At 38.9% G+C, this 16,912-nt stretch overlaps 1 protein-coding gene across 1 annotated transcript in view; it reads right to left on the bottom strand.

Annotated features, from left to right (window-relative positions):
• The window catches only part of XPR1 (xenotropic and polytropic retrovirus receptor 1), a 259,105-nt gene extending 243,259 nt beyond the window's left edge, over nucleotides 1-15,846 (bottom strand). The window contains exon 1 of the mRNA XM_004372880.3: nucleotides 15,584-15,846. Coding sequence (XP_004372937.1) covers nucleotides 15,584-15,652 — 69 coding nt within the window. The 5' untranslated portion in view covers nucleotides 15,653-15,846. The remainder of the gene's footprint in view (nucleotides 1-15,583) is intronic.
• Between the last annotated feature and the right edge of the window lie 1,066 nt (nucleotides 15,847-16,912).

Raw genomic sequence — 16,912 nt, 5'->3', positions numbered from 1 at the left:
TAGTTTTTGTATACAGTGTGAGGTATGGGTCCCGTTTCATTTTTTTGCAGATGGATATCCAGTTTTGCCAGCACCAGTTGTTAAAAAGACTGTCTTTTCCCCACTTGAGGGACTTTGGGCCCTTGTCAAAGATCAGGTGACCAGAGGTGGATGGATTTATATCTGGGTTCTCAATTCTGTTCCATTGGTCAATGTATCTGTCGTTGTTATCAGTACCAGGTTGTTCTGACTACCGTAGCTGTAGAGTAGGTTCTGAGGTCAGGTACTTTGAGTCCTCCAACTTTATTCTTCTTCTTCAATAGTGCTATATTTATTTGGGGCTTCTGCCCTTTCCATATAAAGTTATTGATTAGTTTTTCCATCTCTTTGAAGAATGTTGTTGGTATTTGCATTGGGATTGCATTGTATTTGTAAATTGCTTTGGGTAGAACTGGCATTTTCACAATGTTGCATCTACATATCCATGAGCATGGTATGTTTTTGCATTTATGTAGATCAAAGGGAGCCACTTTTACTGTTGTACAGATAGAAACTGAGATTCAGAAAAGTCTTATACCTAATAAGTAACGAAAGCAGAATTGAAATTAGCCTGTTGGATTCCAACTAAACGCTAAAACCAGCATACAACAGATCAGAAGACATGCAAAGTTAAGAAACAGAATGGGTCCTAGACCAGTAGAGGCAGTAATAACACATCTAAGGAAAAACTACATATATATATATATATATAAACCAGAATAGGAGGAGGTCATCATTAAAAGCATAGGAAAAGGTAAGTCTCAAAGCAAAAAACAATGGCAGCACATCCAAACGTCATCTAGAGAAGAAGATACCTTGAACCAAGAATCTGACCCACTCAAACAAAACAAGACCCTGCCTGGCCTGAATAGTATTAATTCCTTTCTAATTCCAAGCTTGCCCAGCAACCTTCTAATTTGCTCCCCTCATAGCTTGCCTACAGGGAAAGAATGTGAACTGTAGGTACCATTTTGCACTGTAAATTAGTAATCTGGCACCCTGGATTTTATACATCACTCCCTTATGAGCTTCTTAAATATTCTGTCAATCACTGATTTACATACTGTTGCCAAAGTCCCATCAATCTAAGGTAACTCAAAAGACCAATTTATGACAAGCACTTGGGTCATAGTGAATTCACCAAGGCAAAGACACTCTACAAGGCCTCTTGGCAGCTAGTCAGATGGTGTTCCCAAGCAACACACTGACCTCAAGAGTACCTTCTTGTCAAATTCCATCAGCATTTATCAGTCCCTGAAGCTTAAAAAAAATTCTGACAGTTCTATCTACCAAACTTCTCTCAAATCTATCCTTCCTCTTCAACCCTGAGTAGAACACAGTATGGAAGAACTGCATAGTGATAAAAGAATGGAATGTGGAGCTAGACAGTCCTAGGCTCATATCCTGACACCACCACAGACTCTATTTTCATACAAAATGGGGTAAACACTTCTATCAACAAGCCTGTTTTAAGATCAGAAGAGATTATTTACTCAACAAATATGTGAGTTCCTAATGTGTCAGACACTGTGCTAGATGCTGGCTGCTACCTGACAAGTATCTACTACCAGGCCTGAAACACTGTAGGTATTCAGCACGTTATATATTATTGCTATTGTATTTCACCAAATCTAAGATGCTGCCAATAGTAATATACATCATTATTTTATATGCCTCTAAGAATGAAAAAATCTCTAATTAAACTATAACATAGCATTAATTGTAAGGCACATCCTGATTTTAGATGTTTAAAATGTGGAAAAACATGTACATATTAAAACTGATTAAATAAGATATGAATGCAAGCCCTCATTATCTTTCACTATACTACTTGGTTTTCCTGTGTCTGGCCCTGCTCTCTCTAACGCATCCTCCAAGATCTAAATTACACATCTCCCTTTACACTAACCTCTTCCCCCAGTCTTTTCTTTAAATCTTTGATAGTTCACACCCAGTTTAATAATGTTTAAATTCCTTAGCATGGTATTCTAGGCCATTCACCTTTTGAGCTCTCTCAGCCCTCACCCTACCAGCTCTCCAACATATCCACTAAACCAGGTTTCATTAAATATGCTTGAGTAGTCCACATATCTACACCTTTGTTCAATATTGTTTTATCTGCCTAAATTGCCCCCAGCATCCTTTCCCTTCTTCACCATGTGATAAAACCCTACTCAACCTTTAGTACCCAGTTTAAATATCACCTCTGTGAATTCTTCCAAAATAAATGCCCTGCTGTCCAGGGCAAAATCAACTGGCCATTCCTCTGTAACATAACCATAGTATACTATGATTAGGAGACCACCCAAATTATAAGCTTCTCTAAAGTCTCATGTATCGTTGAGTACCCTGCATGATGCCTAAAACTATTAATACCATGTTAAGAATCCAGGCTCTGAAATAAGACACACCTGTGTTTGAATGCTGGTTCTATCACTTACCAGCTATGTGGCCTTGGGCAACCTACTCTATCTAAGACTCAATCTCTTCTTAAAACGGGAATGACAAAACCTACTTTAGAGGGTAAAGATTAGATATGGCATTCAATAAACATTAGTTGTTGTTAGTATCATTATAAAACCCACCGCCCTCAAGTCTAATTCCAATTCATAGTGACCCTACAGGACAGAGCAGAACTCTCCCTGAAGGGCTTCCAAGGCTGTAATCTTAACGGGAGCAGATTTCTCCCACAGAGTTAACCAGTGACCTTTCGGTTAGCAGTGGAGGGCTTAACCACTGCGTCACCTGGGCTCTTTTACGGGGTTGCTATGAGTCGGAATTGACTCGACAACAATGAGTTTTTATTATCATTATTGTTTTATTATTAAAAGGGGAGGGGGACATTCAAGCATACTTAATGAATTGGTTAGATTTCTATTCAGATCTTCTCTAGTTGTACATGCCCTGACTTTGGCTTGGTAACTTGTGTTTCAGAGGTGTGCGTGTGGAGGGTAGGCGAGTGGAGAGGGGGCATGAAGAGGGTAGTCAGGAGTTATTTTTTCAACTTCCCTGAGGCTTGCTCTCATCTATACCTGACCCCATTCAAGCCTTACCATAATTCCTCAGTCCTGTCTCCTCATCCAAGATAAGTTTCTACTTGCGACAGTGCCTAAAAGGGGCAATGGCTAATCTTCTGTAGTTGAGTAAATAACGGCTGACATTTTTAAGGTCTGAGTCTCATGATGTGCTCAGTCTTCTGACTGGCGCACACCAGAACTTTTGTAACTTGTTAATGTGATCTAATGGATTAGATTCAGACAAATACCCTAGTGCAGAGTATCTGAGTAATCACTAACGAGAACATTTAAATCCATATTGACTCTTACAAAGAAAATTTGTTCTTAAAATTTAAAAGCAAAGAAATGTTTATGTGGCAGTGATAAAGTCTCAGCAAGGTACAGCAGTGAGCAGGAGGCCAATATTCTTCTTCCAGGCTCTGCTATAAGCTAGCTGTAAGACTTAAACCACATCTTTTGGCCTCTCTGCCCTCAGTTTATTCATCTGTGAAACAAACGGGTTGAGAAGGTCTTTTTCAAATCTAAAACTAACTCTAGGATTAAAAATTAAGTTTTCACTAGGAAATTGAAAAGAACTAAAGATCTAAAAACAGACATCCACTTAAATAACTTACTTAAGCTATTCAGACATACTTAAGAATACACAAACACAGTCTATAACTGAAATTAATACAAGTCACTGGGGAGAATTCAATAAACACATAATTGTTCTCACCTGCTTTTCTTACAATATACAAAAAGGTTATGGACAATCTATTAAAATAAATACCATGGATAACAGAAGTAATAGCTAAAATCAACAAAGCCATTTCCAAGAAAACCGGAACTGGACAAGCCCAAAGTGACACGCTTTGAGGCTCAGTTCCCTCACAAAGATGATGAGAGAATCCAAGATGCTGTTAACCTAACATTATCTAATTCCACTAAGCTCTACAGGAGAAATAATTTTTATAGCAAATATATACCTCTTATTATGTGCTAGGCATTGTTCTTAGCACTTTTCATATTTTAACTCATTTAATCCTCAAAACAGTCCCATAAGTACCATTATTATCCCCGTTTTACAGATGAGGAAACTGAAGCATGGAGAGGTTATCAAATGACTTTTGAGGTCACTCAGCTAGTAAACTGTGAAGCTGGGATATGAACCTAGGCAAGCAGGCTCCAGAGTTTGTGCTCTGTATGTGTTATTAACATATTAGCATATGATGTAAAATGAACAAAGGTGATTCTGTTAACTCTGCAACTAAACTAGCCATGTGACCTAGAATCACTTAACATCTCTAGACCTCACTTCCCATTAAGGGAATTGGACTAAAGGATTTCTAAAGTTCCTTACAGGTCTAACGTTCCAAATTAGATGATACAGAAGTCATATGTCACAACTGTGACCAGCTAACAGCTACATCGACTTTTATCTTCCTCCTTTTACTCTATCACCATATCTCCTTATCATTTTCTTATCATTCATCGTCACAGACCCTCTACTTACCAGCTGCCTGTCCAATAAGAATTATACTGATTATCCTGAGGGAATTACAAATTAATAGAGGTAAACTCTGCCCTCTAGACCACATGCAGGCGGTCTATTTCCTCCAAACTTCCTCCAAACCATGCAGACTGAGACCAGGTACTTAAAATAGACCAGCCATCACTTCACCAGATTAGAGCAGTGGTGCTGGAGAACAGGTCAGTCCACATCTTAATTTATGTTATGTTTTAATGGATGAATTTATTTATTTTTCACAAAACAGTTAAGATGTAGGAGTTAAGCCCACAGGTTCCTACAATCTCACTTCTGCTACGTACAATAAGCAGTATGAACATAATCAGTTACTTAATGGCTGTAAGACTCAGTTTCTCTCATCTATAAACAGGCTAACAACCTACCTTAACAGCCTATGAGGAGAAATGTTTCTAAAGTACATAGCACAGTGACTCACATAGTAAGAACTCAAAAAATAACAGCACTGTTGCTGTCATACTACCACCACTGTTACTTACAATTCCTATACAAAAGCAAGAGCTCCACAGTCTGACAGATTTGATTTCAAATCCGGGCTCTACTACTTATTACTTACGTTGTTCTTAGCTTATTAGGTGCCACTGAGTCAGTTTCAACTAACAGCAACCCTGTGTACAACAGAACGAAACACTGCACAGTCCTGCATCATCCTCACGATTGTTGCTATGTTTGAGCTCATTGTTGCAGCCACTGTGTCAGTTCATCTTGTTGAGGGTCTTCTGCATTTTTTGCTGACCCTCAACTTTACCAAGCATGATATCTTTCTCCAGGGACTGGTCCCTCCTGATAACACATCCAAATTATGTTAGACGAAATCTTGCTTGCCATCCTTGCTTCTAAGGAACATTCTGGCTGTACTTCTTCCAAGACAGATTTGTTCATTCTTCTGGCAGTCCATGGTATATTCAATATTCTTCGCCAACACCAGAATTCAAAGGCATCAATTCTTCGGTCTTCCTTATTCATTGTCCAGCTTTAGCAAGCATAGAAGGCAACTGAAAATATCATGGCTTGGGTCAGGCACTCATTAGTCCTCAAAGCGACATCTTTGCTTTTTAAGACTTTAAAGGGGACTTTTGCAGCAGATTTTCCCAATGCAATATGCAGTTTGATTTCTTGACTGCTGCTTCCACGGCCGTTGACTGTAGATCCAACTAAAGTGAAATCCTTGACAACTTCACTATTTTCTCTGTTTATCATGATGTTGCTTATTGATCCAGTTGTGAGAATTTCTGTTTTATGTTGAGGTGCAATCCATACTAAAGGCTGTAGTCTCTAGTCTTCATCAGTAAGTGCTTCAAGTCCTCTTCACTTTCAGAAAGCAAAGTTGTGTCATCTGCATATCACAGGTTGTTAATACGTCTTCCTCCAATCCTGATGCTGTGTTCATCATCATACAGTCCAGCTTCTCAGATTATTTGCTCAGCATATGGACTGAATAAGTACGGTGAAAGGATACAACTCTGACACACACTTTTCCTGAATTTGAATTACACAAGCATCCCCTTGTTCTGTTCGAACATCTGCCGCTTGGTCTATGTACAGGTTCCTCATGAGCACAATTAAGTGTTCTGGAATTCCTGTTCTTTGCAATTTTATCCATAATTTGTTATGATCCACACAGTCAAATGCCTTTGCATACTCAATAAAACACAGGTAAACATCTTTCTGGTATTTTCTGCTTTCAGCCAAGATCCATCTGACATCAGCAGTGATATCCCCCATTCCATGTCCTCTTCTGAATCCGGCTTGAATTTCTGGCAGTTCCCTGTTGATATACTGCTGCAACTGCTTTTAAATGATCTTTAGCAAAATTTTACTTGTGTTTGATATTAATGATACAGTTTGATAATTTCCACATTCTGTTGGATCACCTTTCTTCGGACTGGGTACAAATATGGATCTCCTCCCATCCACTGGCCAGGTAGCTGTCTTCCAAATTTCTTGGCATAGACAAGTGAGCACCTCCAGCGCTGTTTGCTGAAACTTCTCAATTGGTATTCCATCAATTCGTGGAGTCTTGTTTTACGCCAATGCCTTTAGTGCATCTTGGACTCCTTCCTTCAGTACCATCAGTTCTTGATCATATGCTACCTCCTGAAATGGTTGAACATCGACCAATTCTTTTTGGTACAGTGACTCTGTGTATTCCCTTCCACCCTCTTTTGATGCTTTCTGCGTCGTTCAATATTTTCCTTGTAGAATCCCTCAATATTGCAATTCAAGGTTTGAATTTTTTTAGTTCACTCAGCTTAAGAAATGCTAAGTGTGTTCTTCCTTTTTGGTTTTCTAACTCCAGGTCTCTGCCCATTTCATTATAATATTTTACTTTGTCTTCTTCAGCCACCCTTTGAAATCTGTTCAGCTCTTTTACGTTATCATTTCTTCTGTTACCTTTAGCTACTCTGCATTCAAGAGGAAGTTTTAGAGTCTCTTCTGGCATCCATTTTGGTCTTTTCTTTCTTTCCTGTCTTTTCAATGACCTCTTGCTTTCTTCATGTATGATGTCCTTGATGTCATTCCACAACTCATCTGGTCTTCAGTCATTAGTGTTCAAAGCATCAAATCTATTCTTCAGATGATCTCTAAATTTAGGTAGGGTATACTCAAAGTTGTACTTTAATTTTCTTCAGCTTCAACTTGAACTTGCGCATGAGCAATCGACTGTCTGTTCTACAGTCGGCCCCTGGCCTTGTTCTGACTGATGATACTGAACTTCTCCATCATCTCTTTCAACAGATGTAGTAGATTGATTCCTGTGTATTCCATCTGGTGAGGTCCACGTGTATAGTCACTGTTTATGTTGTTGAAAAAAGGTATTTGCAGTGAAGACGTCAGTGGTCTTGCAAAATTCTATCATGCGATCTCTGGCATCATTTCTATCACCAAGGCCATATTTTCCAACCACCCATCATTCTTTGTTTCCAACTTTCGCGTTCCAAACACCAGTAATTACCAATGCATCATGACTGCGTGTGTGATCAATTTCAGACTGCAAAAGTTGGTAAAAATCTTCAAATTCTTCACCTTTGGCTTTAGTGGTAATAACAGTCATATTAACTGGTCTTTCTTGTAGGTGTATGGATATTATCCTATGACTGACAGTGTTGTACTTCAGGACAGATCTTGAAAAGTTCTTTTTGACAATGAATGCGATATCATTCCTCAATTTGTCACTCCCAGCATAGCAGACCATATGATTGATTCAAAATGGTCAATACTAGTTCATTTCAGCTGACTCTCATTAATGCCTGGGATATCGATCTTTATGCATTCCATTTCATTTTTGATGACTTCCAGTTTTCGTAGATTCATACTTGGTACATTCCACGTCCTAATTATCAATGAATGTTTGCAGCTGTTTCTTCTCATTTTGTGTCGTGCCACATCAGCAAATGAAGGTCCTGGAAGCTTGACTCCATCCACGTCATTAAGGTCGACTCCACTTTGAGGATGCAGCTCTTCCCCAGCCTTATTCTGAGTACCTTCCAACCTGAGGGGCTCATCTTCCGGTCCTACATCAGACAATGTTCCACCGCTATTCATAAGGTTTTCACTAGCCATTTTTTCACAAGTAGACTGCCAGGTCCTTCTTCCTAGTCGGTGTTTGTCTGGAGGCTCTGCTGAAACCTGTCCACCGTGGGGGACCCTGCTAGTATTTGAAATACCGGTGGCAAAGCTTCCAGCATCACAGCAAGACACAAGCCACCACAGTACAACAAAAATGACAGACACGTGGTGGTATCAGTTATGCAGCCTTGAGCAACTTGACTAGTCTGTCAATTTCATCATCAGTAAAATGCAGATGATAAATCATCTATTTTGCAAAACTATGGTAAAGATTAAAAGAGATAACATATGTAAAGTAGCTAACCCTTGGCTCCAAACTGCTCAATGAATGTTAATTCTTTTCTCCTTAATGACAAACTGATCACATTTCTACTAATTCAATTACAAGAAAGGAGAGCGGAATTTGGGAATCAGATGAAATCTAGGTAAACCAACTTTCTTTTCTCCATAGTCCTTTACTGTGAGGCAGATACCATAGAATGTTCACCCATGAGATTCCCTTAACCGCTCATGCGCCTCATAAGACTAGAGAGCCTTTTCTCAAGACATCTTCAAATGTTCTGAAAGGAATCCTGGGCTCCAAAGAAGAATCTCTCGAAGTACGGTCAGGGACTTCTGGGGGTCTCTGAGACCCTTTCAAGGAACCCAAGTGGTCAAAACTATTTTCATAATAATAACACTTCAGTAGCTTTTTTCACTCTCATTCTTTCATGAGTCTTCCAGAGGCTACATGAAGTATGATGTCATCTCTCTGATGACCAGTGGAAGGTCATATATTCTTGTGTTTTAAAAGTTTTTCAGTTTTAATTTCTAATACAGTAAATATCAATAAATATAACCTAAAAAACAAAACCTCTCTGGAATCCTCAATAATTTTGAAGAGTTCAAATGATCCTGAGACCAGAAAGTTTGGCAACCAGTGCTCTAAGGTATAGAAAAAACCCACAAAGCACATGAACTACCCTGTGAACTACAACTTTACCAATTTAGCTTAGATAAGTAATTTACACAATGATCTACAAACTTCCCATTTTCCTCTATGATTTACATTTCAGTCCCTCGATCTTCAAAAATCACTTGATAACTATTTGTGAATAGTCAGTGACAGAACTAAGAACTGTGACAGAACTGGTCTAAGGATCTCCTTATTCCTGATCTAGAGTCTTTCTAATACTGCAGGTCACCCTGCAGTAAGAAATGACCATGTTTTCTTAATCAATATATTCTCCCTTTTGTTACAGAAAATATGAAAATTGTAAGTTTTGTTTACAGCAGGTTAATTATACTTTCCTCTGACCTACCAAATAAGCAATTTTTAAAAGATTTTCTGATCAGTTCCTAGAGATACTAGACTTGCTTAGTGATGGGAAAAAATAGGTGACTAAATTTTTCCCTATAAGCAAATTACATATAAAGGTATACAGCAAACAGTTTTTGAAAGGCTAAGGAGAAAGTCTTCAGTATCGTTTACACAATTTATCCAAATTTGTAACTGTGTTCCAAGTCTTCAATCTGCAATCTTCCCCTTTCTACACCATTTTTAATTCTGAAAACACTTTACGTTAACTGAAATACAAAACAAAAAAACACTGCAGAAAAACACTTGTGTGTGTATATGTTTTGCTTTTTCTCTATTTTTAAGGTAATGAAAGGGCTAGAATTCAATGATAAATCAGTCTATAGCAAATAGTAGGGCACATATAAATATCTATTCAATCAATGAATGAATGATTTTTAAGGCTTTAGTTCATGAGTTTTGCCTACCTAGCTTCTCTTAGCATCAACTGAGAAAGGGAAAGATCTGAAAAGGCAAATACAACTGGGCAAGAACTCTGGAATTTTGACACTCTTTTCAATCCTAAAGGCCAGTTCAATACCATGTAATTCACAAAACAGCTATGGTTAAGCTGTACAACTTTGATAAAATCCTACAAACTTTTTATGGTATACCCCCCCCCAAAAAAAAAAAAAAGTTTTACTGTGTAACAGCCAGAATATGTCTGTTAATTTTAAATTACATTATAAAACATAGAAAAATAAAAGTTTTAAAAAGCTGAGACAAGGATGAAATAAACAATTTTTTTAACTTTCATTTATTAAGAGTACAAAAATAGTTTTGATCTCTCTTAAAAATTATCATCAATAGCAATACTTTCAGAGAACAACATAAAAGTTTCATTACTTTTTAAAATCTTAGTTTAATATTTTGCGACACAGTATTTCAAAGGCCTGGTTCAAAGTTCAAAATGCAAGTGATTGTGACACTTGATTGTAATGGCTATAAGCTGAAAATATACCTCACAAAAGCAAAATATTCACAATATATAATATACTGAGGGTGATGTTCATCATGGATGACGCGTTGCCATCTAGTTGGTTCCAACTCATAGTGAGCCTACAGGACAGAGTAGAACTGCCCATAGGGTTTCCAAGGAGCAGCTGGTGGATTTGAACTGCTGACCTTTTGGGTGACAGTGGATGTAAAAACCTTATTTCAAAGGCTTATCTCAATAATTTTGAAATGTTCTGCCCAACTTCTTGTCAGGTCTATTGAAGTATCATTATTTTTATCTGTAATTTGGCTGACAAAAGGCTAGTACTAGAAGTAGAATTGTCAGCTCTACCATTTTCTTGTTCACTTGCACTTGTGAACAATATTTCCCAAACAAGAAATATTGCTAAGTCTTCTTTACAGAAGTCATTAGGTCACATCCACTTCACAAGGGTTAGTTTAGTTAAACTAGGTAATATCCATAAACTCATTTAACTGCAGCCATAAGCTGGATTAACTGCCATTTGCTTAAAGTGGAAAAACAAGTGAGAGGACTATTGTCGATCCTCTCACTTTCCCTAAGAACACTTGTGTATGACCTGCTAAGTGAGGGTACAGCATCAAGCCATTTAAATACCTGTATCAGTAAAGCTTTATTTCTTCCTTTTCTTATACAAAAAAATAAATATAATTAACAGCTCTAATCTATCTTCTCTTTCTCCATGAGAGTTTTGGGTACTCACCTTTGGGAGTATTTAAATATTCTTGAAACCCTAGCCAGCCGGACTCGATCAGTCTCTCAAGTGCTTTCCAGATTAGGATTGAATTTGAAGCCAGAACTAATTTCCCATAGTCACCTCAGGTCAAATAAGATTCTAAGGGTCTCATGATCTGGGCCTTTACCCAAAATCTGATCCAAAACCAACCTTCAAAGATGGACAAGTATAATCTTTCCAGAATAATCACCCTAAAACACTTTACAAAAATTATGAAGAACAGTTATAGCTTCCTGTCTTAGACAACATTCATTCACTCACTTAAGAAACATCTGTGTCAGGCATCTCACTGACACAATCATTTGCAAGTACTATCTTAAATACACTATACTGTACTTTCATCTGTGGGAGAAGTGCCTGAAAGAAAACGTGTGGTTTGTGCCCCATCGGGTGGCCAAACTGGAAATTTCAAACAAGTTCCAGCAAGGCAATTTAACCCTAACTAATCAACATAATAGGGTCGCTATGAGTCGGAACTGACTCGACAGCAGTGGGTTGGATCATGTTATTAATAATATTCTTTTAAATTATGTCCTCTTTATCTATCAAATATAATTAAAATCACAAAAAAGGCACAGAAATTTAAAGCTGGATGGTCCTTAGAAAATACGGGGCTGTGAGTTTAGAAACCATCAAATCCAGTCCTCTCAGTCTTCAGATGAAGAACCTAAAACCCAGAAAGAGGAAGTGATTTCATCAGGGTCACACAGCTAGTGTGTGTGACCCCAATGATTACACATCCAATGCTCAAGAGACTAACTATATATATGATCTTGGACAAGTGACTTAACCTTTCTAGACTTCAGATTCCTTGCCTGAAAAAACAAGGAGGGAGATAATCTCTAAATTCCCTGTCTGCTCTAAAATCCTGTAATTTACAGACCTCATTATTTTAGTATCTTGCAAAACTATAGTATACACTAAAAAAACCACTCCTGGTTCCTGAAGAACCAAAGAAGCATAAGTCCCTAGGGAAGAAAACACAAGTCAGCATCAATATATTTGCTGCTTTGGCTAATATTCTGTAAAATGTTCTATACAGTCTATTTGGTATTAATTGGTCTAAGTTAATTTTGATTAATCAACTACAAGCTCTAAAATATACAAAATACACTGACTGTAAATTTTTTTAAAAAGTGTTCTTATAAAGATTTATTGATGCTGTATCGTAAATGTCAAGATTTACACTCAAACAGATTACTGGAGACAGGGACAGTCTCTGCTCATTTATGTTTATTCTTTGTAAATATTATTCACAAACTTGGATCAAATAGATTTTCTTTATGTGGTTTCTTCATACTTCTCTATTCTTTCATGCTTTATTATTCTGCCTATGAAGACTGAGTCTATGAACTCCACAACCTATTTTCAAATTAAAAACTATATAAATTTTCTGGATATTGATGGCTCAGTAGCATTAAAAAAAATTAATAATCCAAGGAATAACAACCATTAGAAGTTAAATCAAAGAACCTATGAACTAGAGTGGATCTTGAACGCTCTGGCCCTATATTCTTATTTTATGGAACAAGAAAGAGGCCTAGAAAGGCAAAAAGATTGTCCCCAGGGTTTCACGGTTAACTTATAAAAAAATCAGCACTTATCATATAACTATGTATACATAACATTACATATAATTATAGACGTATAACAAAATTTTCAGTTCTAATGCTCCATTTATTTCAAGTAATACTTAATACAGCAAAATGACAAAAAACAAAGAATCTGAACTGTTCAGAATGGTTCACAGTACTGGAAAGCACCATAGGCTAAAAATCAGGAGTAATACACCAAAATTTCACCACCACTGCCTGAAACACAAATTCAAGTCTTTGCTGTACTAAGAATGTTTTAGCAGCATCATCTTCATATAGCTGGACTACATACTATTGCATTATGAAAGGTTGTTTTCTCTAGCAAAGGCTAATACATCTCTTACGTGTATCTTTTTTTTCTCCAAAGTTTTTAAACTGTCAAAATTCCTGGGCTCTAAACACTCTTATTTATGCTGCTTTGTTATTTTTAAAGGAACACCACCAACTCTTGAGAAACAATACACAACACACAGATTCCAACCCTATAAGCATTTCTTTAACGGCTCCAACTCACAGAGAAAAGTGCCTCCCACTTAATTTTGCCTACTAAACAACGAGCTCAGGAGTCACATAGTAGGGAATCTCTGCAGAATCAAATTTCAATTATCCACAATAAATGAAATTTTCAAAAAGCAATTTATAATTGGCCAGGGCAAGATAATTCAGTCACACATATGCTCAGGAATTTTGTACCTCTGCAACCAACCTAGAGTAACCATTAGGGTTAGTACCCAAATGGACTATGTGAATGAAGAGTCCCAGGGTCACTGTGGTTACTCCAATCACAAAGCTAACATTACAAATCAAGAGGTAATTGCATTTCCAAACTAAATCCATATGCTTCCCCTTCCAGTCTCAAATATTCTAGATTAACACAATTCTATGAAACAGTTAAGTGCTGTAATACTTAAAATGAATCACAGCATACATCCAACCACTATTACTTCTGCCCAAATCAAGCACAGCATACCATATAACAAGTACAAGATGTTGCTTCAGTGTGTTTATGTCCTATGCTTCCAGGAAGAACTGGCAGTGGTGCTGAAAATTACTACTAGAATGATGAAAGACTGATACTCTTCTTTCAATAAAAACCATCATCTGGACTCTAGCCAAGATTTTAAAACTGACTGAATATTATTAGAAACAATAAGTCAAAAACTCTACAGCCTGAAATGCCAGTTCCTTACTATTTCATTCTTATTTACAAAATGTGGCCATAAAACATTCTAAGAAAATTAAATGACAAGAAAGCACTAATAATTCTAGGCCCTTCATTTCTGGCAATAATAAAAAAAACTATATATTACATGTGAGTTTATTTTACAATCTTTAAGGTTTTGTTTAACCTACCTACATTCCTTTCCCTATCTCCTTCAATTATTACAATGACTACATGAATAAATAAACTCACTGCTATTGCCAAAACGTCCTTATCACTGAACTTAAATAAATATAAACAGAAGACTAAAACAGTTTAATTCACAAAATCTAGCTAGCATATGTGTCTTCATATTCGTTTTATACTCTTTGTTCCTGCACATAACATACATGTGAATTCCTGGAGGTTACAGATAAGTCTTTCTCTATCCAGGAGCTGAACAGCCAGCTACTGAGAATAACCTATTACAATGTTTAAAGAAAGCCCTCTAGGTATCTTGCCTTCTAAATATATAAATGAGTTCATTATCTTTACTTTTTCCTGAATTAATGTAAGGTAATGGCACGTTCCTTATCGCCATCTATTAAATATCCTCCAAGAGCTGTTATCACGGAAATTGGGCAGGGGAAAGAGGAAAAGAGATAGCATGAATTCTGTAATACATAGGGACATTTTAAAAGTACATTGTTTAATTTAAAAAAAAGTTTTCATCTAGCCAATCAAATCTATAAGGCCTTTTATTTTGAAATATGCTAATCACAGACCATTTTGAAATGATATTAAATGAAAAATTTGCAAGATAAAAAAGTACACTGTTTACAATATAGTAATTTTCTCCCTAGCAAACAAGAATTTTAGGAAATAAAACCTGAAAATTTTAACAGTTCTCCTCTTCTGTCCTTCATCTCCCTTCACACCATTCCAAAACAAGAGAAGAGCCAAAACCAAAGATGTGATTACTTTGTATACCTCAATCAGTAAAAAGACAAGTCGCCGTCCTTTTATCAAAACAGAACAGTTTATCACAATATGTTTGCACAGTGTAATCACTATGCAATATATATTTAAATAAAGTTTCAACCCGGTTACAAAGCCTTTGTCAACAGTGGGCAAATAGGAAAAAGACGAAGGGCTCTGTGGAACGAAGGACTCGGAGGAAATTACCGGAGGGGCTTATCTCGGAAACGGAGGATTCCCTGGTAAGAGGTGAGCAGAGAGAAACAAAACCTAACGTTGGCAAGGGGGCGCTCGCCCAGGGTGGGGACGAGAGGTCAGAGTGAGTGGGAAGAAGGGGATTTAGCGCGGAACCGCCGCGACCCAGGGCTGCCTTCGCACCCGCGACTACCCCACCTGGGCTCACCCTCCCACCACCATTCCCCACCCCGGGCCGGGGCTGTGCCCTTTCCTCCCGGTCCGCCGCCTGCATATCCGTTACCTCGGCGGCAGCGGGGCTGCGGGGGAGGGGGAGGGCAGCGGGGCCCGGAGGGGGACTGCCGCGGAGGAGATGCCGCAGTGCCTCCCCGCCGCACCGGGTCAGAGTCCACCAAAGCGCCGGGAAGCAGCACCAGCGGAAAACAGCGGTGGAGGTCGGGACCGGGCGAGAGGGTGGCCCCTCTGAATCCCCCCATACCCCGGCCGCCGCTGGTACCTCATACTGGATGTACTGCTTCCTCCACTCGGGAGTGATGTGCGCGGAGAGGTGCTCGGCGAACTTCATTCTGCCGTTTCCCCCTTACGCCCACTCGGGTCCAGCAGCTACTGGCGGCGGCGGCGGCAACAGCGACTCCGACTCCTCCCCACATGGGCCCCGGCGCGGCGCTGCGCTGCGCTTCTCTCCTCCTCCGCCGCCGCCGAGGTCTCCTCAGAGCCGCCCTCCCGCCATCTTCCTCCTCCTCTCCATAGCCCCGCCCCGCCCCGCCCTCCAGACGTCATCCCCATGGTAACCGCCTACGCCGCACCGACGGAAGGGGGCGGGGTAAAGGACGGGGTAAAGGGCGGGGTAAGGGGCGGGATGGGGGGGGGGTGGACATTCCTTAAGACCCCGCCTCTTCGGGGCCGAACATGCTGGAGGCACCTCCCCTAACTGCTTTCGTCTGGTTCCTGTAAGCTTTAAAACTGCTCTCTACCTCCTGTCTGGGAAACAGCAGTGTTGTTATTGCAATTAATATTAATACCTAGCAACAGTAATCCACACAAGACGTTTATATTTGCAAAGAACTGTACAAGTATTTTTTCATTTGAATATTCTTCAAAAAATCCTTAAGGATAGATCAGCATTAATTACAAATTGAGTAGCTAAAACAGACGAAGTATTTAAGACCCAAATGTATTTAAAGAAATGTTATTTTGTGGGCTCTAGGTGCTCAATAAATGCTTGTTGACTTCAATTAAAGATGTCAGTGCCAAAAATTGCATGCTGCTACTGAATGTCAATGTAATTGTCTAGTCTGGAGGGTGCGAGTGGATACTAGAAAGGACAATAACAACACTTGGACCCAAGCCAGGACCGGGGAGTACCAACTGGACTTGTGACTGAGCTTCCTGTGGGCTAGGAGCTGAGAGGGAAATCAATGTTGGGAGGAAGGAGAGTCTCCTAGAGGACTGTAGGGAGACCAGAAATGGGCCCAGCCTCCAGGCTAAACTATCCTTGGGGAGCATGAGAAATAGATCACCCACACAGCTAGGCACTAGTTGAGTGTGAGAAAGGTTGGTCTGAAGAATCTGATTTGGGACAGAAACCCAGGTCCCACCCTGGATGGAGGAGCCCTGGATAATAATAGTTAATATTTATTGAGGAAGAAAGACCTGGTGATCTACTTCTGAAAATTAGCCCATGAAAACTCTATGGATTACAACAGTCCAATCCCGTTGTGCACGGGGTCAGTATGAGTAGGGGACCTACTTGACAGCAGCTAACAACAACAACAGAACATTTATTGAGCACTCACTGTCCATGTACTAAGCACTATTTTAAACT

This window comes from Trichechus manatus, unplaced genomic scaffold (assembly GCF_000243295.1).
Source record: "Trichechus manatus latirostris isolate Lorelei unplaced genomic scaffold, TriManLat1.0 scaffold00021, whole genome shotgun sequence".
In the NCBI taxonomy this organism is placed as follows: Eukaryota; Metazoa; Chordata; class Mammalia; order Sirenia; family Trichechidae; genus Trichechus; species Trichechus manatus.
The sequence above is the reverse complement of the archived record's forward strand: the minus strand, read 5'-3'. Positions and strand labels throughout refer to the sequence as shown.